This window comes from Prionailurus viverrinus, chromosome A1 (assembly GCF_022837055.1).
Source record: "Prionailurus viverrinus isolate Anna chromosome A1, UM_Priviv_1.0, whole genome shotgun sequence".
Taxonomy (NCBI): domain Eukaryota; kingdom Metazoa; phylum Chordata; class Mammalia; order Carnivora; family Felidae; genus Prionailurus; species Prionailurus viverrinus.
In genome coordinates, this window is record NC_062561.1 from 68,061,239 (window position 1) to 68,087,076 (window position 25,838).

The 25,838-nt window shown below is 37.2% G+C and overlaps 1 protein-coding gene across 2 annotated transcripts in view; it reads right to left on the reverse strand.

Moving 5' to 3' along the window:
* Positions 1–25,838, reverse strand: part of UGGT2 (UDP-glucose glycoprotein glucosyltransferase 2) — a 191,250-nt gene that overhangs the window by 37,504 nt on the left and 127,908 nt on the right. For both annotated transcript variants that reach the window (XR_007154714.1, XM_047870316.1), the window contains exons 22-27: positions 25,536–25,667; positions 20,278–20,402; positions 14,362–14,457; positions 9,967–10,069; positions 7,486–7,565; positions 905–1,088 (exon numbers count right to left, since the gene is read on the reverse strand). Coding sequence is in view for 1 of the 2 variants with exons in the window: in XM_047870316.1 (XP_047726272.1) it covers positions 905–1,088; positions 7,486–7,565; positions 9,967–10,069; positions 14,362–14,457; positions 20,278–20,402; positions 25,536–25,667 (720 nt within the window). In the remaining variant the exon portion in view is untranslated. The remainder of the gene's footprint in view (positions 1–904; positions 1,089–7,485; positions 7,566–9,966; positions 10,070–14,361; positions 14,458–20,277; positions 20,403–25,535; positions 25,668–25,838) is intronic.

Consider the following 25,838-nt stretch of genomic DNA (forward strand, 5'->3'; position numbering starts at 1 on the left):
TCTTAACCATTTTATCAGCAGTAAAATGTTCACAGCCTAGGTTAAAGCAGTAGCTACAAGCAGCTGCCACACTCAGAGCTGGAAAACAGGTCAGGGCTGCGCAGAACCAAGCCAAGAGGGAAGACACTAAGAAGGAGGGATTTGCTCCCTTCTCTGGATACCTATTCTCTAGGTAAGCTCTCCTAAAATGCTTCTGTTTTTAGGAGTATTCTGGGGTGCTTCAGTGATATCCAAGAATTCTGCCACTGGTCCAGTAATGTCATTAGCCACGAATCAGTTCTGACTTCTGAATCCAATTTTTTGAAAGACCGAGTGTATTTTAAAATAGTCTCCTCCCCTTTTGTGGGCCCTGGGTGGAATGTAATAGGTGGGGAAGAGAAGGCCGGACATTTCCTGGAGAAGGATCACAGGGTGGGGGTGCAGGGGGTGGGGCCAGAGGGTGGGCAGAGGTAGGGTAGGGAGTGTAGGGGGCAGGTGGGAAGCAGTGCACCCAGCCTGCAGTTTTGAGGGCGCCCTGTTCCCTGCTTTCTACCCTAATCTCGTTCAGGCTGCTTTCTCTGGCCATGCAGTTTCTCTGAGGGGCAAAATAGGTATTCACGGTGTTGTCCTAAGTCATCCAACTCCATATTTCCTACGTCGTTCATCTTAGAGGAGCACCTGTGAAGTAGGGGTCTGAGGCAACAAAGAAGGTAAGAGTACCTAGGAACGTGGAAAACTAGAGAAGGTGAATTTGTAAATTAAGGAAACTCAAAAATCAAAGGAAAGACTGGATCAGGACCTAGAACCATAAGGAAGAAAATTCTGGGAGCAGCCATGGCATGATCAGTCATTGCTTACAATTACAGTGGCTGACAAGAATGTACCCTATTCCTCTTATCTTATACAACTTTACAGGACAACTTACATCCTTGAGGTGAATATTATCAAGGTCACAATTGCTGTGTACTGTTTCAACCAACCAGCCTTCAGGAGTAATCATGTTGAGGGTTAGAAGGGGCGCTTCAGGGATATCCAAGAATTTTGCCACTGGTCCAGTAATGTCATTACCCACTAACATCAGTTCTGGCTCCAGAACAAAACGATAAAAGCTGTCAACAGAACATAAATAAAAATACATACTATGACCAACACTGAAATTTCTTCTAAAATATTTAAAAACTGAAAATCACTTACAAACATGACCAAAAAGTCTCAAAAAGACTAAAACACACTGTAACTGCAGAACAGTTGATGCTTATAAATGGTACACAGTCTTTTTACACTGTCATCTATTACAAGATTGTATATATCATATATCCTTGTTAATTATTTCTTAATGAACATGGTTAGAATGCTTTTAGGATATACCGACTTATGTGGGTTCTAGTATTATGAGCTGTATTTGCTCACTGATCCTTCTTCAGATTTGACTATTTGTCAGCCATTTCATTAAATGTTGGCACCACTAATTGTATGAGGAGAAATGATAACCAGAAAGCAAATAAAATTCAAGCTAAAATTCTGATGAAAGTTCAATTAAAAACAAATAGGACTGGGGCACCTGGGTGGCTCAGTCAGTTGAGTATCTGACTCTTGACTTCAGCTCAGGTATGATCCCAGGGTTGTGGGATCAAGCTCTGTGTTGGGAAATGCAAGGTGCAGGGGGAGGTACAAGGTGAATGAGGGGTGAACAGGGGGTATGAGCCATCCCTGAAGAAGCTGAGAAAGAATGCAGAAGAGGAGAAAAAGTCTGGGCTCCAGAGGAGAGGTTACTAAGAGAGAAATTTATTTCTCTTCTTTAAAAAAGAAATTTTTTTTTAACGTTTATTTATTTTTGAGACAGAGAGACAGAGCATGAACGGGGGAGGTTCAGAGAGAGGGAGACACAGAATCTGAAACAGGCTCCAGGCTCTGAGCTGTCAGCACAGAGCCCGACGTGGGGCTTGAACTCACGAACCACGAGATCATGACCTGAGCCAAAGTCAGATGCTTAACCGACTGAGCCACCCAGGTGCACCTTTTTATTTCTCTTCTTAAATTGAGTAAACTCTCAGGACAGAAAGAAAAGGGCTGGCAGGGAGGTCAAAGACATGGAACAAAGGAGCTATGTGACAAAGCAAGTGTGGGTTCCAACAGGAAGGGAGGATTAGCTAAGAGGAGATTCAGCACCCCTTCCCCTACCCCACAGGAAGGCTGGGACACGTGGGAGACACAGCATGGTGCCCACAACCTGTGCCACGTCTGAGGAGGGACAGTATTCTAAAAGCAAAGGGCTTGGGGACCAATGTGTCATCTAGTTTTCTTGATAATGCTACCGAGTAAATAATACTCTGTTGAGCCCATAGTTCCAAACCAGTTTCAAAGTCTTTGTGTTGTGCAGCATTATTAACTGCTCAAAGCATCTGTCTGGTACATTAAGGGTCATTTCACCTTAGAGAGGTCAAGTTCTTTCCTTCCTAATGGATTATGCTTCCTTATGTTCATTATTCTTACTCTTTATAGAGATACTATGGAGAGCATCTCTAGTCATGTGAATAAAAATTCTGTACTCATGGAGCTAACTGACCTCTCTCCATTAGTGGCTAAAATAAGATGAAAGCTTTTGTTTGGATTTAGAGGGACGTAATAAAATTTGAAATACACAAGATAAATGAGAAGTATGAAAAGTGAATGAGATATGAGGACATGAGTCTCAGGAAAGGAATGAATATACCCTAAATTTTCATCTAAATTCCTTACATTTCCCATTTTATTGCTTTCCAAATACTGTATTAAAAATATTTGCCATGTTTAAAATATCTGCTCAAGGCAATAACCTATGTTTATCAATTACAACAAATACAATTCAATAAGTAAACAAGGGACTAACCGAATGCAACTTTTCTGTCTTGTGTTTGCATGGTACATTGACAAGCCTTTTTTTTTTTTTTTTTTTTTTTTTTGCCTCGTGACACCTGAAAGATCTGCATATTCCTATCAGAAAGGGTGGCTCAAAATGATAGTGACCCTGACCCAGAAAGGGGAAGACGGGTAAGTTTTTGTCCCCACTTTAGAGACCATGTTATTTCAACAGTTTTAATGTGAAATATTTGCATCTGTTCTTGTGCCAGTACCATACTGTCTTGATGATTACAGCCTTGTAGTAGAGGCTAAGGTCTGGGATTGTGATGCTTCCCGCTTTGGTTTTCTTTTTCAACATAACTTTGGCTATTCAGGGTCTTTTGTGATTCCATACAAATTTTAGGATTGTTTGCTCTAGCTTTGAGAAGAATGACAGGGCAATTTGGATTGGGATTGCACTGAACATGTAGATTGCTTTGGGTAGTAATGACATTTTAACAATATTTGTTCTTCCAATCCATGAGCATTGAATGTTTTTCCATTTGTGTCTTCTTCAATTTCCTTCATAAATTTTCTATAGTTTTCAGCATACAGATCTTTTACATCTTTGGTTAGATTTATTCCTTGGTATTTTACAGTTCTTAGTGCAATTGTAAATGGGATCGATGTCTTGATTTCTCTTTCTGTTGCTTCATTATTGGTGTATAGAAAGACAACTGATTTGTATACACTGATTTTGTATCCTGCAACTTTGCTGAATTCCTGTATCAGTTCTAGCAACTTTTTGGTGAAGTCTTTCCAATTTTCCATGTAGAGTATCATGTCATCTACAAAAAGTGAAAGTTTGACTTCTTCTTGCCAATTTGGATGCCTTTTATTTCATTTTATTGTCTTATTGCTGAGGCGAGGACTTCCAACACTATGTTAAACAACTGAGAGTGGACATCACTGCTGTGTTTCTGATCTCAGGGGGAAAGCTCTCAGTTTTTCCCCCATTGAGGATGATATTAGCTGTGGGCTTTTCATATATGGCTTCTATGATGTTTAGGTATGTTCCTTCTATCCCGACTTTCTTGAGGGTTTTATGAAGAAAGGATGCTGTATTTTGTCACATACTTTCTCCATCCAAGATAGGACCATACGGTTCTTATTCTTTCTTCTATTAATGTGATGTATCACACTGATAGATTTTCGAATACTGAACCAGCTCTGCAGCCCAAGAATGAATCCCACTTGATTGTGGTGAATAACTCTTTTGATATACTGTTGAATTTGATTTGCTAGTATCTTGTTGAGAATTTGTGCATCCAATGTTCATCAGGGATATTGACGTGTAATTCTCCTTTTTAGTGGAGTCTCTGGTTTGCAAATCAAGGTAATGATGGCTTCATACAATGAGTCTGAAAGCTTTCCTCCCATTTCTATTTTTGGAACAGCTTGAGAAGGATAGGCATTAACTCTGCTTTAAATGTCTGGTAGAATTCCCCTGGGAAGCCATCTGGCCCAGGACTCTTACTTATTGGGAGATTTTTGATAACTGATTCAATTTCTCCACTGGTTATGGGTCTGTTTAAATTTTCTATTTCTTCCCATTTGAGTTTTAGTAGTGTGTAGGTGTCAAATTTGTCCATTTCTTCCAGGTTGTCCAGTTTGTTGGCATATAATTTGCATAGTATTCTCCGATAATTGTTTGTATTTCTGTGGTGTTGGTTGTGATCTATCCTCTTTTCATTTGTGATTTTATCTATTTGGGTCCTCTTTTTGAGAAGTCTGGCTAGGGGTTTATCAATTTTGTCTGTTTTTTTCAAAAAACCAGCTCCTAGATTCATTGATCTGTTCTACTGTTTTGTTTTGTTTTTTGATTCTGTATTGTTTATTTCTGCTCTAATGTTTACTATTTCTATTCTTCTGCTGGCTTTGGGGTTTCTTTGCTGTCCTGCTTCTAGTTCCTCTAGGTATGCTGTTAGTTTTTGTATTTGGGATTTTTCTTGTTTCTTGAGATAGGTCTGGATTACAATGTATCTGCCTTTGCTGCATCCCAAGCGGTTTTGACTGTCGTGTCTTCATTTTCACTTGTTTCCATGTATTTTTTAAATTTCTCCTTTAATTGCCTGGTTGACCCATTCATTCTTTAGTAGGATGTTCTTTAACCTCCATGCATTTGGAGGCTTTCCAATTTTTTTTTCTGTGGCTGATTTCAAGTTTCATACTGTTGTGATCAGAAAATATGCATGGCATGATCTCAATTCTTTTATATGTTTGAGGACTGTTTTGTGACCCAGCATGTGATCTGTCTTGGAGAATGTTCCATGTACACTCTAGAAGAATGTATACTCTGCTGCTTTTGGATGAAAAGTTCTGAATCTGTCAAATCCATCTGGTCCAGTGTATCATTCAAGGCCATTGTTTCTTTATTGATTTTTTTTGCCTAGATTATCTGTCCATTGTTGTAAGTGGAGTATTAAAGTCCCCTGCAATTATAGTATTCCTATCAATAAGATTGCTTCTGTTTGTGATTAACTGATTTATGTATTTGGGTGCTTCCAAGTTGAGAGCATAAACATTTATAATTTTTAGCTCTTCTTGAAGGATAGAACCCCATGGTACTGGCACAAGAACAGAAACATAGACCAATGGAATGAAGAACCTGGAATTGGACCCACAAATGTATGGCCAACTAATCTTTGACAAAGCAGGAAAGAGTATCCAATGGAAAAGAGACAGTCTCTTTAGCAAATGGTGCTGGGAGAATGAAACTGGACGACTTTCTGACACCATACACAAAAACAAACTCAAAATAGATGAAAGACCTAAATGTGAGACAGGAAACCACCAAAACCCCAGAGAAGAAAAACAATCTCTTTGACCTCAGCTGCAGCAACTTCTTGTTTGACACGTCTCCAAAGGCAAGGGAAATAAAAGCAAAACTGTACTATTGGGACCTCATCAAGATAAAAAGCTTTTGCACTGCAAAGGAAACAATCAACAAAACTAAAAGGCAACTGATGGAATGGGGGAAGATATTTTCAAATGACATATCAGATAAAGGATTAAACTTACCAAACTCAACACCCAAAAAACAAATTATCCAGTGAAGAAATGGGAAGAAAACATGAACAGACACTTTTCCAAAGAAGATATCCAGAGAGCCAACAGACACATGAAAAGATGCTCAACATCACTCATCATCAGGGAAATACAAATTAAAACCACAGTGAGATACCACCTCACACCAGTAAGAGTGCTTAAAATTAACAACTCAGGAAACAACAGATGCTGGTGAGGATGTGGAGAAACGGGAATCCTCTTGCATTGTTGGTGGGAATGTAAACTAATGAAGCCATTCTGGAAAACAGTGTGGAGGTTCCTTAAAAAATTAAAAACAGAATTACCCTACGACCCAGCAATTGATCCTGCCTGAATCAATATAGGACTGCTGATTCAAAAGGGTACATGTACCCCAATGTTTATAGCAGTGCTTTCAATAATAGCCAAATCATGGAAAGAACCCAAATGTCCATCAACTGATGAATGGATAAAGATGTGTTTTATACATACAATGGAATACTACTTGGCAATAAGAAAGAATGAAATCCTGCCATTTGCAACAATGTGGATGGAACTGGAGGGCATTATGCTAAGTGAAATAAGTCAGAGAAAGACAGATATCATATGTTTTCACTCATATATGGAACTTGAGAAACTTAATGGAGGACCATGGGAGAAGGAAAGGGAAAAAATAGTTTCAAACAGAGAGGGAGGCAAACCATAAGAGACTCTTGAATGTGGAGAACAAACTGAGGGTTGACAGAGGGGATGGAGAAGAGGGAGAAATGGGTGATGGGAATTGAGGAGGACACTTGTTGGGATGAGCACTGGGTGTTGTATGTAAGCGATGAATCATAGGAATCTACCCCCCAAACCAAGAGCACACCATATATACTGTATGTTAACTTGACAATAAATTATATATAAAAATTTTTAATTGCATATAACAATAAACATTTTCTGTATTATTAAAAGATTATTCTACACTAACTACATCTCAATACTTCTGAATAAGAAATGAGACAATATCATAAAGTTCATTTTGATAATTCAGCTCTGAAGTACTGAAAGTATACAAAAACAAAAATGGTTTAATTCAACTTTATATAGGTATTTCTACATCACACTTTCTTTTTTTTTTTTTTTTAAATTTTTTTTTTTTCAACGTTTATTTATTTTTGGGACAGAGAGAGACAGAGCATGAACGGGGTAGGGGCAGAGAGAGAGGGAGACACAGAATCGGAAACAGGCTCCAGGCTCTGAGCCATCAGCCCAGAGCCTGACGCGGGGCTTGAACTCACGGACCGCAAGATCGTGACCTGGCTGAAGCCGGACGCTTAACCAACTGCGCCACCCAGGCGCCCCTACATCACACTTTCAAAAATACCCATGGACAAACGTAAATCCATGTAAATACTGAAATTATGTCAGATCAATTTTACTGGTTATTATAATTTTGCGCCCATTAAGATTAATAAATTATCTTTGGTCTTCTGATCTTTTTTCAGTTAACCATCTTGTGAAGAAAAAAAAAAACAGAACCAGTAATTATGGTTCTTTCTTTTAGTCTTAGCATCTGAAACTTTTTGAAATGAAATTATGTTCACTCAGACTCACCTCGTTAAAGGGGCTTCTGAAAGCTTACCCCTACAGTTCATGAACAACTTTATCTTCATGTTGATAATCTTGCCAAGTACCTGTTAGAAAAAAATTCCCATATTTTATATTAAATAATCTTAATATCTAACATTTATTAGGCCTTTACTATGCACCAGGCACTGTGTTCACACCTTTAAAAAATGTTTTATTTATTTTTGAGAGAGAAGGGGTGGCAAGGAGGCAGAAAGAGACAGGAACAGAGGATCTGAAGAAGGCTCTGTGATGACAGCAGTGAACCTGATGCAGGGCTTGAACTCACAACCCAAAAAATCATGACCTGAGCCAAAGTCTGACACTTAACTGACTGAGCTACTCAGGTGCCCTGCATTCACACTTGATATTCATTATCTCATGTGATCCTCACAACAGCCTTTAGAGGCGACCACCTTCGCAGCTGAGCCACAGAGAAATTCACCCAAGATCACACAATAGTAGTAATAGTAGTAATAGTAATAGTAGTAATTCACCCAAGATCACACAATAAATCATGGCCAGGGTCAGATTTGAATCCAGACAGTTGATTTCATTGCTCAAGAGTTACGCAGCCTCCCTTTTGCCTAATGTGACTTTCTTTCATGGTCTCCATATTTCCTTAGTATTGAAGAACAAGTAAAATAATTGCTGGAACTATGACGTGTGAATACAAAGTGCTGTCCTCACAGCAACAATGGCCAGGGTGCCCCAGTCCATTTGGAATTCTGCCCACGTGGTAGAGATGTAGGAAGTTCCTAGCTACATACGGAGGAAATACTGTCTCTTTTCCTGGGGCATATGATGTAGAAGAATTATTAATTTTGGTAGTCCCTACCTCTAGAAGGCAAGTCAGTGCAGATTTGAAAGATAATAGTCAACAGAGGACATAGAGAAAGACAGAAGGATGAGAAAAGGCACATAGAACAGGAAAGAACAGGCTTGAGAAGGAATCAGGACAGACTAAGGATTTCAGAGCCCTATTTCCTATTCTATCATTCCTCATATTTGCTACAACAGAGGTCACTGAGGCACTGTTTTTCTCAAGTGTTCAATGAGAAACTATCCATTTCTTCCAATAAATTATGTTTTATAGCATAAATTTTCCTTATGGTAAGAAATAATAAATTATATGAAGTGCTGAGGTGCTCAGAAGGAAACATGTTATTATTTCCAATCACATAAACTGGGATCCAATCCCATATTTTATATTTCCATTTAAATTCCTATTTTATTCCTAAATTCTACCTTTACATAAAAACTTCGGAGGTAAGCAATGTTTTTTTTTTTTTTTTCTGAATAATGACTCTGTAGGAATAGGTATTTATACACTAAAATGCATCATATTAGCTCCATGCCTTACAGATACAATGATTGATTACTGTTTTCTTTTAAATTTATTTATTTTGAGAGAGAGAGAGAGAGAGAGAGAGAGAGGACAAAGGGGGGGGGGCAGGAGGGACAGAATCCCAAGCAGGCTCCATGCTGTCAGCGCAGAGCCTCATGCAGGGCTCACGTCAGTGAGACAAGATTGGTTGGGTATGCCCTTGCTCTCCCCTTCCCACTCACAGGAACACAGAGGTGGGTCAGAGGAGCCTGACTGGCTCAGGCCACGAGACACCAGCCGCTTCAGGAGGAAGACTGAACCACCACACAAAGTCTGGCCAAGTCCTCACACCGTGGGGCCGCCTTAGCCACTCCAGGCTGCTGTGAGATGAGAGAAATAAACTCCAGTCTTGAAGGTTCTGTTACTTTGGCCAAACTTTCTGAATCTAACCTTCACTCATCTGTTTGGCTATTGTTACTTATTATACCATCGGCTTCTCCGGAAGCCATTTCTTCAGAACTCGAGACAGGGTGAAGACAGGAAGACCGTGTGTTAGTTAGCTCAGAATGCTGCCACAGAATACCACAGACTGGGTGGTTTAAACAACAGAAATTTACTAATTTTCAATCAAGAGGCTGGCTGATTCCGTTTCTGGTGAAAGCCCTCTTCCTGCCTTGGAGGCAGCCACCATGTTGCCACGTGCTCACATGACGTGCTCTTTGTGTGTGTGTGAGGCGAGAAAGAGAGCTCTCTCTCTTCCTCTTCTGTAAGGATATAAATCCTATTGGATTAGGGCCCAAACTGTAAAATCTCATTTAACCTTAATTACCCCCTAAAGGCCCCATTTCCAAACACAGTCACAGGAAGGGTAGGGCTTCACCATATAAACTTCAGGGGAGGTGGAGACAACAATTAAGTCCACAGCAACACCGAACCTTGGGCCTGCCATACACCTCGTGCACAGCCTTACACCACTCCATTTTCTACATTGAAATATGATTAAAAAGTTACACAGAATAAAGAATCAAGAGGACATAAACACTATACTTGAAAACAGACCTGACACATTAATGATAAATTTCAAAACAAAAATATATAATAAAATGACATATATAGAATATAGAATAAAAATATTATCTCACAATCAATAACTGGGCCATCTTCTGTGCCTCTCTTGTCAATGGATCAACAATAGCAATGACATCAAAGAACATACCATTCTCTTGAGGCTTTATCTTTATAATGCTACGAAAATAGAAAGTAAGATGAAAGGGGATGAGTTAAATCTCTTTAATTATCTAATAAGCCTTAATCTCAGCTATATACATTCTTATAAATTGTTCTCTTTCTCACTAGATTAAAAAAACCTGGTTATTTCACAGATGAAAATGCAAATTTAAAAGCCTCATGTTTGTGTTCAATAAACTACAAAACTGGAAGGAAACAGAAAATAAGAACTTATGAATGAGTGATTTTTAAAAACTCTTCAAAGAACAATACTATTACAGTGAAAACTCTAACTTTAACCTCCCCCAAATTCTCATGGACCATACAACATAAAAAATAAAACCAGGTTACTTTTGTGTTGGTTGAATATATTTTTCAGATTTGAGAATAAAATGAACTGTTCAGTAGTTTTTTTGAATTTAGCATTTAAAAAACTCCAATATATCATATAACAGGAAAGTTCAGGAGGTAAAAGCCCAAATTTATCATACTTATTTTTGGCCCCAGGCACCTTCTCCCGAGCTCCTCCTCTCAGTCTTCCTGCTTGTTTCTTTCACTGAACTAAGTTCTAAGTTGGAAGATGGACTCATCTTTACAAGGAACACAGAGCACAGAAGAGGCCAGTGAAAAATAATAAATTTTATATTTAACGTAATTCAAAGTTAAAAGTATATACTTGACTAAAAGTACAGAATATTCAATTGAATTACTGTTTTAACACTGTAATAATACAGGAAGTCAGTTTTTTTAGATGTATGAATTATATTTTATGTATTACAAAGGGATGAAGGTTACCAAATCAAAATGTATCCCTGTAAAATTACAGGGATATAGTCTTCTTTGGTGCAGAAAGACTATAAATATCTAGACTTTTTGCAGCGAAGGGATGAATTTCTCAGCAATAAAAGTTAATGTAAAAGTCACTTCAAATATGGGTCCTTTGACAAAGAAATGAAAGATATTTTATTTTATATGAAGTTGACATGATTTAATTTTGTGAAAAATAGGAGTGACAGAATCAGACAACATATCCTGCTACGGAACTATTACTAGAAATAAGGACTACAAATCAGATGTTTTAAAACTGAAGAGACTATCTACAGTGGTTAATTACTTTAGTTATGTTGGTGACAATTTTACCAATTATTGCTATACTTGTAGCGTTACTCAAAACTTGTATTTTCTGTATGTGCTGTTATGGCGGCTAAAAGCAGGCATCTGTTCATTCAGACTACTGCCGATTGGCTAAAACTGCCAATATGCCCAAACTGCCAAAACTGGTTATTTTCTGTTGTGGAGGCTAAAGCAGGCATCTGTTTACTCAGACGACTGCCGATTCTGTGAGGCTGTCTGTATCCGAATCCAACAGTCCCTCCCCATCATCTATTTCTACATGCATTGATGTAGACTCATGACCATTTTCTGAGCAAAATCCTGAGCCTATTAGTAGGTATTACATTGACTAATCCAAGAATGGAAGCAGCACATCTCTTTTCCCATACAATATTAACAAAAAGATGCTAATTCCACCTACACCACCATTTTAAGGCAATGGATGGGTATTCAATTGCCAAGAAACTAGGGTTACACTTTATGCCATTAGCCAGGAAGAATGATGTCAAGTACACTGACAGTCAATAATTATTAAAAGCTTACGTCAAAGAGAGTCATGAAGATTGGCTTGAGGTAGGTATGTGCAGGCCTTCAAGTCTTAGGGATAAACTAAGCACATTTCAAACAGGCCACTGCAGCAGGAAAATGCTCAGCCAATATCATATCCATTCCATGCAGAGATGTTCTACTGAATTAAGTCTGTTATGATGTTATTAGTTTGTATATAAAGACAGGTCAATCCACCCATCTTAAAAGATGTTGAAGACACTATTCGTTCTATAGTATTCCCTCCGCAAAGATTTCTCAGAGAATTTCTCTGTCCTCCCTCTTCTAAAAACAGTTACATTTCGAGGGTTGATGGGGGGTGGGAGATGGGTATTAAGGAGGGCACCTGTTGGAATGAGCACTGGGTGTTGTATGGAAACCAATTTGACAATAAATTTCATATTAAAAATAATAATAATAAAAATAAATAAATACAGTTACATTTCACCTGAACAACTCCTCTGTTTCCATCGTGGACTTCGTGAACCATGTAAACTGGGAAGCTTACAGTGAAACTTGGGGTGTGCTCGTGCAGGCAGAAAGAACGGCCATCCGCCTTGCAACCTCCTTTCCTTCCTGCCTGCACTGTGAGCTCTAAGCTCCAGTATCAATAGCCTCAGAGGGACTGCTTAACCAGCTCCTACAATTGTGTAAGGTCGAACCCTACAACAATTCTTTTATAAATGAATAACGAGTTCTCATCTACACAACCTCCACGTGTATGCGCACATGCGTGCACACGCACATGTGCGTGCGTACACACACACACACACACACACACACACACACACACAAACAGCATTCCAACTGCTCTGATTAAGCCCTGCTTGTACAGTCCAGCATTGCTAATGTGCTTCTCTCTACCTTTCCTAGGCTTCCAACACAAAATCCAACAAAGTCATTCTTCCTTCATTAAATTAATACCTTCACTTAGGTTATCATTAAGTTTTGCTGACCTGGATCCTACTTAAGGTAGGTATTCACATCTCTCCCCAGATTAAGAGGAGTTGATTTTATGGTTTAACTTTGAGGTCTAATCTTCTTTCTCTTATTTCCAAATGTCATTATTTGTGTAACAAATACACATAATAGCTGCAATGCATTAAATATTTATTATATTCATGGCAGTAGGCCTGAGTCTCATAAAACCCTGGAAGGGTAGGAGACTCGACACCCGCATTTTATAGATTAAGAAACTGAAGCTATGAGAAGTTACAGGGCCATGATAGACTGGGATTCAAAAACTGGGTTTTTTGGACAAGAAAGCTCATGCTATGCTACACAACCAATGTTGACCCAGATGAATTATCAGCATGGGTAAGCACATAGAAAACAAAAGTTAAATGCCTAAAGTATATACATGAACTCACAAAATGGCAAATTATCTTATCTGCATGTTATAGAAGGCAGGCATTAGGTATTACTGTATAAACAGAGATGCACATGAATATGTACATACTGCATATCCATTTATACATTTTTATAAATAACAGAAAAAATTGGAGAATTGCAAACCAGTATCAGAAAGTCACATCATACCTTCTGTCTATATAAAATAAGGCAGTAGGCTTAAAAGCAACAGATGCATTGAGAGATTTGAAAGTTAGAGACATTGAAAGTTAGAGAAAGGGAGCTGAAACTAACCAACAATAAACTATAAAAATCAATTTTTTCAGACATTTAACACGGGAGTGAATAAGTTCCAAACAAATCAAAATTCCTAAGTACAATATAGCTTAACAGAGCAGTCTAGTGACTAATGTTTACAGTGATGGTTTTGAGTAATTTGTATTAAATTATTTCAGCACATGGTATTTAGAAGTCAAAGAAGTTTGTAAAAAGAATTCCCATAGAAAAGAGGGGCACCTGGGTGGCTCAGTCGGTTGAGCATTTGATTCTTGATTTAGGCTCAGATCATGATCCCGGGGTAGTGGGATTGAGCCCCATGTCAGGCTCCATGCTCACTGTGGAGTCTGCTTAAGATTCTTTCTCTCTCTCCCTCTGTCCCTCTCCCCAGCTCTTGTGCTATCTAAAATAATAATAAACACTTAAAAGTATTGAATCTTAGTTATCTGAAAAAAAATAAAATAAAAAAATAAAACTTCCTTCCCAACAGTGCTCCTTTCTTTAGAAAGTTATCTTCCCTGAGTATACAACTGCACATGTGTAAAGACCTCTTGAAAGTCAGACTTCCTGGAGCTACAGCACGTATTACCATCTAGTAGTACACATGAGCAATGTAAGATTGCATCTACCATAAAATCAGAAAACTTACAAGGTACTCTCAGCCATCATGAGTCTATGTTAAGGTATTTATCTCAGTTTAGTTTTATAGGAGCACTGATTAGAAAAAGATCACACAATGAAGCATGTCTATAGGTTAATTATATAATGTCTATTTTTTCCTCCAATTCTATGCGGTCCCTAATTAAAAACAACAGAAAAGGTTCCCTTCGGGGGAAACAGATAATTGTATGTAAGTAGACAGAGCTTGATGAATTTCATCTCAAATATCTTAGAGCTGCAATTTCTTTTCCTAATCTTGTCAAATACATTTCTTCTCTAAAAATTTTTAATTTGCTCTAAATTTTTCTATAAGTGGAAACCATAACTGAGTAAAGGATACAGTGACAGAAAATATATATTCTTACCTGTGATTCTCTCTAAGAAATGTGATATCATACCGAGATTCACGTTTAGGCAAAGAGGAAATAAGGGCATCAGCTTTCATAACAAGGTCACTCATGCTAGGTAAACAAGATAAACAACAGATGAGTTTTTCTGAGGAGAAAGGTCCATATTTCATGTCACAATTAATGCCCTGAGAAATGGAAATTTAATGTAAAATATCTCCAATAGACAAGCTTTATATAAATGACTTTTCTTCCAAATTTGTAAGTAGAATTTGTCAGTTTTTTTAAAAACTTATTTTGAGAGAGAGCAAGCATGGGGGCGGGGAGAGGGAAGGAGGGAGAGGGAGAGGGAGAGAGAGGGAGAGAGAGGGAGAGAGAGAGAGGAAATCCCAAGCAGTGTCCACGCTGTCAGCACAGAGTCCAAGGTAGGGCTTGACCTCATGAGCCGTAAGAGATCATGACCTGAACCAAAACCAAGAGTTGGATGCTTAGCCGACTGAGCCACCCAGATGCCCCTAGAATTTGTCAGTTTAAAGATGACTGCGGCTTTAAAAACCATCCTTTTTTTTTTTTTTATCATTGACATGATCTTTAAACACTTATAAGTAGTGTTCTTAACAGTGCCTGTAAGGATACGGTGCGTCATTCAATTCAAGGCAATATTTGCTGAGTGCTGGTTACGTGTTCAAGCACTGGAGCCCACCCAGGAAAGAAAGAAGGGCAGGAAGAACAAAAGGGAGAATTTCCAAAATAACTAAGAAGTCCAGACTTGTATGGTCACAAATTAGTTTGAAAACTAATTACAACTGCATAAAACAAATACCTAGATTAAACATAACCGAATTTGAAAATCCATGCCAGAGGAAATGTATTATATGTTCACTGATACATTGGGGCAGAAAATGTTGGCTAAACTTTAAGGAAAGTTTTTGAAAAGAAAGGACCAAGAAAAGAAACGATAGGCACTTCTTTTTTATAAAGAAATTCAGATGCAGAGTTGAGAACTTGTATCTCTCTACTATAATATATCAGCTTTGACTACAAGGTTCTGACATGTAGGACTTCACATTCCTTCTATTTGTATTACACACCATATCTTTCACAGAGCATTGCTTAATGACCAGTTAATAAACCTGTTTAAAAAAATTTTTTTTTTTGGGGCGCCTGGGTGGCGCAGTCGGTTAAGCATCCGACTTCAGCCAGGTCACGATCTCGTGGTCCGTGAGTTCGAGCCCCGCGTCAGGCTCTGGGCTGATGGCTCGGAGCCTGTTTCCGATTCTGTGTCTCCCTCGCTCTCTGCCCCTCCCCCATTCATGCTCTGTCTCTCTCTGTCCCAAAAATAAATAAACGTTGAAAAAAAATTAAAAAAAAATAAAAATAAAAATAAAAAATTTTTTTTACATTTATTTATTTTTGAGAGACAGAGAGAGACAGAGCATGAGCAGGGCAGGGGCAGAGAGAGAGGGAGACACAAAATTGGAAGCAGGCTCCAAGCTGTCAGCACAGAGCCTGATGTGGGGCTCGAACTCACAAACCGCGAGTTCATGACCTGAAGTCGGACACTTAACCGACTGAGCCACCCAATAAACCTGTTTTAAATGAGTAAATTAATCAAAATCATAATCTCTATTCCTAAACTCCCTCAAAGGTATTTATTAGCCACATAATCTCTAATATGTGAAATTGTAGACACAATGGAGGAAATATGGTTAAACATGCTCCCCATGTTTCAAGGAGACCATATGCACTAAGAGAAGAGGAAATGAGGAAAGGGAAAATTGGGGGCCCCAAACAGCCTTTTTGTAGATTCTCTCAATTCTCTCTTTTTGCAAAATACTCTGAAGGGAACATGCACGAGAAGGTCAGCACCTCCTGTCTAAGGAGTGGAGATGGTCTCTGAGCAGAGCAGGCAGTAATCACTCTGTTCCAGAAACAGGTGTCACTTGCTCCCCCAGCAATGGTTCCAAGGACTCTGTCTTTTGCACCCAGAGTTCCACCTTCCTAGGTAGCTAACTCTTGGAAGACATGAAAATAAGGACGCATATCTTAAACATATGTTCACATTTAAGCATATATGCATTTATTCTAACCACAACATGACGTGTTTAGCATTATGTGTGTGCATGCAATGACTTCAGACAATTAGAGGGGATGTTCTTATAGTTTAGTGTTGGTTTTTGTTGTTTCGGTGGTGGTTTTGGTCTGAAATCCACCTCTAAAGTGGCTGAAATAGCTTCCCAAACCTATTTAAAACTATTTTTTGCCAGATCAGATTAAAAAAATTCGTTCTGAAATGTTAATGATATATTCACAAAATTCAGTATGATTTATATGCTTTCCAACATAAGCTAGACCTAAATTATTTAACCAAAAATAACTTTTTTTGCTTTTTAAAGTTTTCTTTTTAAAATATCCACTTGAAAATAACTGTGGATATTATCTCTTTACTGCAGAAATGCCCTTACACTTTCCTACTTTATTTATAGTTTTCTATGTTAACATCATTTCCTAAATGATGAATTACTTCCTAAAGGAACAGATTAAGCAAGGACATCCATTTCATCCGAATCAGAATTCTGTATTTAAGACTAAGAATCAGAATTTTTAGTTCTGGCAGGAAGCCTAGTTGTATGCCATAAGATGTGTGGGTACACTGAAAGTAAATGGAAAAAGATAAAACAGAAAAGCATTAACCAAAAAGAATGTTGATGTGGCTTAAATACGAGACCCCACAGACTTTAAGACAAAATTATAGCAAAAGGAGTAATATATAATGATAAAAGGAACAATTCACTAGAAACATAATTCTGAATCAGAGTATATATAACTATAGCTCAAAATATTTAGAATAAAATTTGACAAAGTTGCAAGAATTAAATGACAGATCCATAATCATCATTGCAGTGTTTTAACAAACTTCATCTAGTAACTGACAGATAAAGAATAATTCAGTATTTCGATGGTTGGAAAAAAATAGCATGCTCAAAATAATAAATGTATAAAATCTTCCACACAATTAGAGAATAAGCCTCAAAAAAATCAGGCATGGAACAATGATAAAGATTAACGCTGTCTCACAAAATTTGTAGAAATAAATACCAAATAATTGATTTTCATAAACCATGTTCTCTAATCACAGTTCAAAAACAAACTGGAAATCAATTAATAACACACTGCGCCACTTAAAATTTTTAAAATGCATCTTATTCATTTATTTATTCAATAAAGATTTACTGGATGTCTAACAAGATCTAGGCACAATTCCATATAAGGAAGATAAAAATGATAAAATGGACAAGGAGTTTGCCTTCATGAAGAAGACACTATAAATATTTCAAAACATCTTAACAAGCAAATGTTAAAAAACCCAGAAATCTGAACATGTTAGCAATGAATCATAATGAAGCATTTATATATCACAACTTATGTGATACAGCTAAATAGAGTTTAGAAAGACACTTTTAAGCCTGTAATTTAAGGGTATGTAAGGAAAAAAAATGTGACATTAAAAAGCTTAGAACCCAACTTGAGAAGTTTATGAAAGAGAACAGATGAAAAAAATAGTAAAAACTGAAACTGATAAAAACAACCAAAACAATTAAGAGCCTGCCAGGTCCTAAATCTACATATATGAAAAGTAAAACAGTAAAATAAGTCTATCCTAAATTAAGCAAACTAGAACAAGAGAAAGGCCAACAGGAGATGTTTTAAAAGCTAGAAGTTAAAGTACGAAGCTGTTACAATTCACAAATGACATGAGTGTCTAACATCAGATAAAATGTTACAAAAAATAAGAGAGTTGAGCAAGGAAGATCAATATAGAATTTATTATTTATTATACAATTTATTATTATTCCTGTAATTTAGCAATAAACAATTTGAAAATATAAAGTACACTATTTATAATATGGGCTAAAAGTATAAAGTACAAGGGAATAAATCTAAAACTACATGTGTAAAGACTCATGGGGAAAAAACAGAAGCTTCACCAAAGGACCCAAAAGGAACACTAAGTGTGTCAAACTATCTACCTTTATTCTTATATACATATGTTTATATATAAATCATATACCACATATAAATTGTATGCCAGATACATCAGTTATATACCTATATGTTATTTTATATGTTTTATATATTATACATTCATATAGCCATAAACAATATATGTATATATTTAACAGACAAGATAATTTAATATTACATAAAGATGGCAATTCTTAAACTAATCTATAAATTCACGGAAATTCTCATAAAAATTCCAGGACAGTTTTTTGTAGAACTTGTTATGCTGGTTCTAATTACATTTATGTGGAAAAACAAGTAGCAAAAAACAATCGATGCAATTTTGAAGAAGAGACAGAAGAGAAAATTTTTGCTATTATCAAAATTTATTATAAAGCTGTGGTAACTGGAGTGTGGGACTGGCATGAGACAGCATACCAATGGAACAATATAAAGATCTAAGAAGAATTAAGGACATGAGCTCAGGTCATGATCTCAGTTCATGGGATCGAGCCCTGCATGGGGCTCTGTGCTGACAGTGCAGATCTGCCCCTCCTCTGCTCACTCACACATACACACTCTCTCTCAAAATAAATAATACTTTTTTAAAAATCCAAGAAGAACTAAAGATATGAACCAATAAAAAAGCAAAACTATAAAACTTTTAGAAGACAATAAAGGAGAATATCTTTATGAACGCAGACTAGAAAAAAATTCTTATACATCCTACAGATACACACACACACACACACACACACACACACTCACTCCCTCACTCACACACAGAGACCATAGACAAACCATGACAGAAAAATCCTGATAATGTTTTGACATTAAAATAAAAATCATCTAAGTATTTGGTAAAAAATTCCAATAAAAAAGTAAATAGTCATGTCACAAACTAGAATATAATATTTGTAACACATATAACTGATAAAGATTAGTATACAGAATCACAGAGAATATGTTTATAGATCATTAAAAGAAGAAAAAAAGCCCAACAGATAACTGAGCAAAAGACACAAACAGGTATTTTACAGAAGGGTAAACGTGAATGAAAACAATCGTATGAGAAGATACTCAACTTTACTAAGAGTCAAAGAAATGCAAAGTAAAACAAGCCACAATTTCACATCCACCAGACAGAGAAAATTATCAAGTCAGACAACTCCAGGTATTGGTAAGAACCTGTGGAAACAGAACTTTCACCTTTCCGGTGGGAGTGTTAATTGTTGCAACGACTTTAAAGGGTATTTAACAATATCTGGTAAGGCTGAAGACACGCACACCCTACAACCCAACTGCAACACCCCTGTGCTCTAGAGAAACTCACACTGCACAAGGAGACACTGAAAGCCAGTTCACTCCAGCACTTCTGTAACAGTAAAAACACTAAAGCCAAGTTCACTGTACCTCAGTAATGGACTGCATAAACGAGCTACAGAATATTCATTAAACACCGGAAAGGAATTAAAATGAACTGCGTACATGAACCTGGATGAAGCTCCAGAGGAAGTAGAGTGCAGAGGAACCTACAGGAAACAGAGTTTCTCTATAAAAGTCAGGCATTCGACCCAAACAACACTGCTCATGGATATTCAGAAATGAAGCAAAGTATAAATATGAGTATGGAATCATGCACACAGCATTTAAGAAAATGGTTACTTCTCAGGGAGGATGGAGACTGTGTAGGTGGGTAAGAAACAAAGAGGACAGTGAGATCCAAGGCAAATAAACCATTAACATGTACAGTTTGGTGGTGGTGAGTATGTGGATGTCCTTTATTATCATTTTTAAATATTCTCTACATATCACTTATATCTTTAATTGTGTACATATTTGAAATATTTTCTATTCTTAAAAAGAAAAAAATAAGATGCAAAATAGCACATCCTGAAATGAATTTCTCTTACGATTTTAAGTACTTACTTCTTTGAGCTGATTTTCATATTTTCAACAACGCCTTTAATTTTCTCTACTAAATTAGTAAATGTTATCTTTTCCAAGAAGTAAAAATCTTCTGTATAGAAATTTTCATCTAAAGGTCCTAAGAACTTAAAATAAAAGTAGTTTTATTATTGTATACCTTCTAGAAGATACCATTTTGGGACAAATATTTTCTTATCAAATAGATATTTAAACAACCGATTACTGATTAAACAGACGGTAGCGATCAATCCCACCACTTACTAAGTCTACCGGGAGACAAAGAGAAAAAGGTTTTCTCACTTTCATATTACAAGTAACATTTGCATAAACACCAATATCTAACTGACAAAATAGAAAAGTAGTAAATTATTTCCATTAGAAAGTTTTACTTTGAAACATAATGCTTTCAAAAACCTAAGGCTTTTCATTCTAAGGTAAATTATGAAACGGCCTGTATTTCATAAGTCTTTTATTTTCAATTTGCTTTTCCATTCATCTATCAATTGTGGCCTACATGACGTAGATACGAATTAATACATAAGCAAGGCATAAACGAGCAAAAAACCAAAGACAAACTACATAATCACTTAAACATACCAACCCATCTTCATCTAACTGATGCTGTATAAATGGTTTGGACCACAGTAAGGTCATGTATGCAGGTCGGCTGTGAACCAGTTAACTCTAGAGGAGGAGTTGTCAAATTGTCACACGCCTAATTTCGAAATTAATCCATGCAACATCATATTATGAATGCAAGCACCGATGTAGAAGGTGAGCCTGACATAGTCTTATGCCCTGAACACTTACACTTAATGACAACCACAAAGTATAGCATCCAGAACCCTTTTTTTCTTGGTAAACAGACCAGAATTAAATGTTTGTAGCAGATTTTCTCACTCCCTCGACTGCTTCATCTGCTTCTGCAATTAATATTTTTCTAAAAATGAATGAGGTATAGTTCCTGAATTTTTTATTATTTGCTCATATCACAGGTGATATTAGCTGGGATGTTAGCATTGCAACTAAACAAATATCATGTTTCACCCTTAAACATATAAAACGGGCTCTTCAAAATGAAAAAATGGATACCATAAAACTAAAAGTACACATAGAAACATTTCATTGCCTTAAGATTTGGTATCACTTTTGAGATACTTTGAAAGCACTTTCAATGTTATATTTTATGGACTATGAATAGGAGGCCTGGAAAATAGCTGAATTTTATCTGTACCACCTCTATTGATTTGAGCAGTTTTGTTAATAACTCAGAAAAAGGAAATATAATCTCAAATTATTTTCTTAAGGGGTTAATTAGATTGGCTCTCTTCATTGATTAAATTCACCAGAGAACTGGCTCTATTTCACCTATGTGAGTGCAGTGTGAAACAGCTAGGAGAAACTTGATTCTTGTGGGATAAAGTAACATAAACAGTATAAAATCACATAATGTCTAAGTTGGGAAAAGGAACACTGACCTTGAAAATCATGTACAAACATAATAAAATGTATCTGGTGCTTCCATCTTCTTTACAACATTTTGGAAATGTGATTTTTCAGTTATACGGAATAACTGTTGTAACAGAAATGCATTACCTCTGACAGCTCATTAAAATTTTAGAAAACTCTGTTAGAATGTTCATCCACACACTGAGCTTTATAAAAATCTCTCTCCACTCATGGACATCTCAGTATGATTCTATATTGACTCTCTCATCAAGTGTAACACAAATCAGGTCTACAAATGTACCCACTATTTCTCATGACGGCCTTCAAATATTTAAAGAGAAAACAGGAATTAATATTTACTGAAAATCTGCTCTGTGTCTGGGGCTGTTTTATGTGCTTCACCTATAAAAGTATATTTAATCTCTGACAACTCTGTAAAATAGACCATCACCATTCCCACTGTCCAAATGATATTTCTAAACGAAGTCTCATAGGAGTCATGTAATTAATTAATTAATGGTGAAATGGAATTCAAACAGAGATTTGTTTGGCTAAAAAAAAAAATAATAACAAAAAAGGCCCTGCTTCTCTACTGCCTGCTACGCCATCTTTTGCCAATTTGTAAACATGTAGGTTAATGACAATAAATCTGTTATAATTATAGTGGCAGTATTAGAGTTTTATTTAATACTAAAAATAAATGCATTTTTAATTCTTCAGCATCTTAGTAAGAAAGTATGAGATAATCACCACCCCCCAGTTTTGATCATTCATAAACAACCTGAGTATGTTCCAATTCTAACAAACATTTGGACAGGTTCACGATGAAGGCTGATTCTAAAATGTCAGATTTCAAGCATTAAACGATCTGGCTGAGAGTTGTACCTATCTGCTGCAATTGCTGTGACTACTGTGCTTTAAAGCCTCACTCTGAGGATAACAAGCTAAGTATTACATTACATAGCTCTAAGCCACAGTACTTGCTTTCAGATACATTATACTTTTCTATTCAAATTACAGTTCCATAAATTAAAAAAATAAAATTATAATTTTCTACTAATCAACGCAAAAGCCAACATAATTTAACTTAATATCTACCTCCAGCCCCAACCTCTTTCCTGAATTCAACTCATATGCTCAAGTGTCAGCCCAAGAGCAGGTACAGGACCAGAACTGGCCACTGAACTCTTCCTATATCCGGAACTGAATTTCCATCTTCCCTCCCCTTCCACTCGTCCTGAGCAGCCTCCCTTTGCCAGTCACACGGTTCTCTCCATCCCACCCCAAGTCTGTCAGTAATTCAGGTCCACTCTTCCTCCACGATACATCCCTCACTTCCTCCTCCAGGGCCATTCCAGTCCAAGTCACCATCAGCTCTCACGTGGACTACTGAACTAGCTCCTGACTGCTCTCCTGATGCCCTATGTTTTATTCTCTATTGAACAGCCACTAGAGATGCGCAAAGAAGACATAAGTCAGACCATGTCAGTCCTCTGCCCAGAACTAAACTTCACAACTCACTCACAGTAGAGGAGTCCTTACACTGTCCTGAAACCCTATGGGATCTGGTCAGCAGCTACTTTTCTGAAGCTTCTCTTCTGACTACTCTCTGTACTGGCTATTTCTAGGACACAGTGATCATCTCACCTCAAGACCTTTGTACTCACTGTTCTCTCAATCTAGAACATTCCTCTTGCACATATTCCACTCGGCTTGCTCTACCCCCCGACCCCCCTCCCTGCCTCCTCTGGCTCTCTCCAAATGGCACCTTATCAATAAGGATGCTACTTGTTAGGTGTCACTGCCCACCAAAATATAAACTTCATGAAAACAAGTTTGTTCACTACTATACTCTCAGAACCTAGAAGATTGATCACAGCAGGTGCAAAATTAGAGTCTGAATATTTTTGTCAATTTCAAGGAAGATGAAGTGAAACAATTATTCTAGGAGAAATAAGGTAAATATAACTATAACATTTGCTATCGATAACATGGGTAATATGTGAATTACATTAAATAACAGCAAAGAAAACATAGGGTAGCCTTTCCACAACATATAATCAAAAGGCAAGGTACTAAATACAGCTGGTGTAATTTTTTTCCCTCTTCACCCCTTACAGTGCTAGACAGAGCCACAGGGACAGAGCCATATACTGCAAAACTGTTCTAAAAAGCCACATTTCCTCCCCAAACAACTGTTAAAAATAAAAAGCAATGACATTACTGGGCTTCCACAAACCTTGCTTATCAAATTCACAAATACTGTGTATTAATGCAATAAATGGCAACCATTGTCACCAATTTATAAAACAGCACCATACAAAGATGAACACTTAAATACAATTAGCCTGAAAACTGCTACATTGAAGCAGATATATTTGATCTGCAGAGGCTTGTGGATGTGAGACCCTCACTACTCTCCAGTTCCTAGTCTTTATAGAGTCAGATAAGAAAAAAATGAGCATAATTTTCAGGGAAAATGATAGGGGAATAAAACATTAGATAAAGAGAGCTTCACCTAGAAATGTAGAAAACAAAAACGTTAAGAGTGCACTAGACTTTGGAAGACAATTTGGGTTATATAATTTGGTAGTTCAAACACAGGATGCCAAACTTATTGCATTAGTTGATTTCTTTTTTTTTTTTTTTAACGTTTATTTATTTTTGAGACAGAGAGAGACAGAGCATGAACAGGGGAGGGGCAGAGAGAGAGGGAGACACAGAATCTGAAACGGGCTCCAGGCTCTGTCAGCACAGAGCCTGACGCGGGGCTCGAACCCATAGAGCGTGAGATCATGACCTGAGCCGAAGTCGGACGCCTAACCGACTGAGCCACCCAGGCACCCTGTAGTTGATTTCTTAATAAATCTATGCACCAGATTCAATTTTTTTTATTAAAAAAAATTTTTTTTAACGTTTATTTATTTTTGAGACAGAGAGAGACAGAGCATGAACGGGGAGGGGCAGAGAGAGAGGGAGACACAGAATCGGAAGCAGGCTCCAGGCTCTGAGCCATCAGCCCAGAGCCCCACGCAGGGCTCGAACTCACGGACCGCGAGATCGTGACCTGAGCTGAAGTCGGAGGCTTAACCGACTGAGCCACCCAGGCTCCCCCCAGATTCAATTTTTTAAAACTTAAATCATTACTGAGAAAACAAGATTCTCATACTCAAAAAATATTAAGTAGATATTAATTTTGTAGGTCTATAAAGACCTCTCTAATAAGAAAATGTTTCCGATATACCAAGAGAAAAAAAATGTGATATAAAATTTTATACATGCATGTATATAACAGGATTAAATTATGTATTTTTACAAACCAGACATGCCTATGTAGGGTAGAGAAAAGGGTTAGAAGGTAAAACAATAAACTATGAATAACCAATTTCATTAGGAGGGTTGAAGTAAGTGATTTTTCTTATAGATTTTAATGATTACATTAATAACTATGACTTTATATTTCAAAAATAACAATTCGGTACTTATGGAAGTTAACACAGTCAATTGTAGAGAAAAGCGACAAGAAGAAAAAGGCATCACAACATACTTTCCACACCTATAGCAACAGTGGCTCTTAGTCGCAATGTTGTAGTAGTTGTTCTAATCCTTACATTAGAACACAACAACAGCTATTCCCATACGAACGCTCTTTCGCACCACATTCGATGCGTCCATCCCTGGGGGAAGGGGAGTTTATGCTGACCCCTGTCCACTGTGTCCAGCACAGGAGCCGCATCTCCTGCGTGTTGTGACAGGCCCCCAGGTCACGGGTCAGTGAGAAAAAGCGAGCAATTGCGTTTTCTACTTACTTTCCCATTGCTGACAATACCTATTTCTCCAGGACGAATTTTAAGTACATCTTGACAGAACAGCTGATGAGTTCGGAAAATATTCACTCCAATGGTATTATATTTTTTCTGAAAAGCGTTCTTATCCATCCCCTAAACCATAAATTAAGAAGGATGAAATTAACAAGAGAAATATAGCAAATCATTTTTTATTAAAAAAAAATTTTTTTTTAACACTTATTTTTGAGAGAGACACAGAGTGTGAGCAGGGGAGGGGCAGTGAGAGAGGGAGACACGGAATCCGAAGCAGGCTCCAGGCTCTGA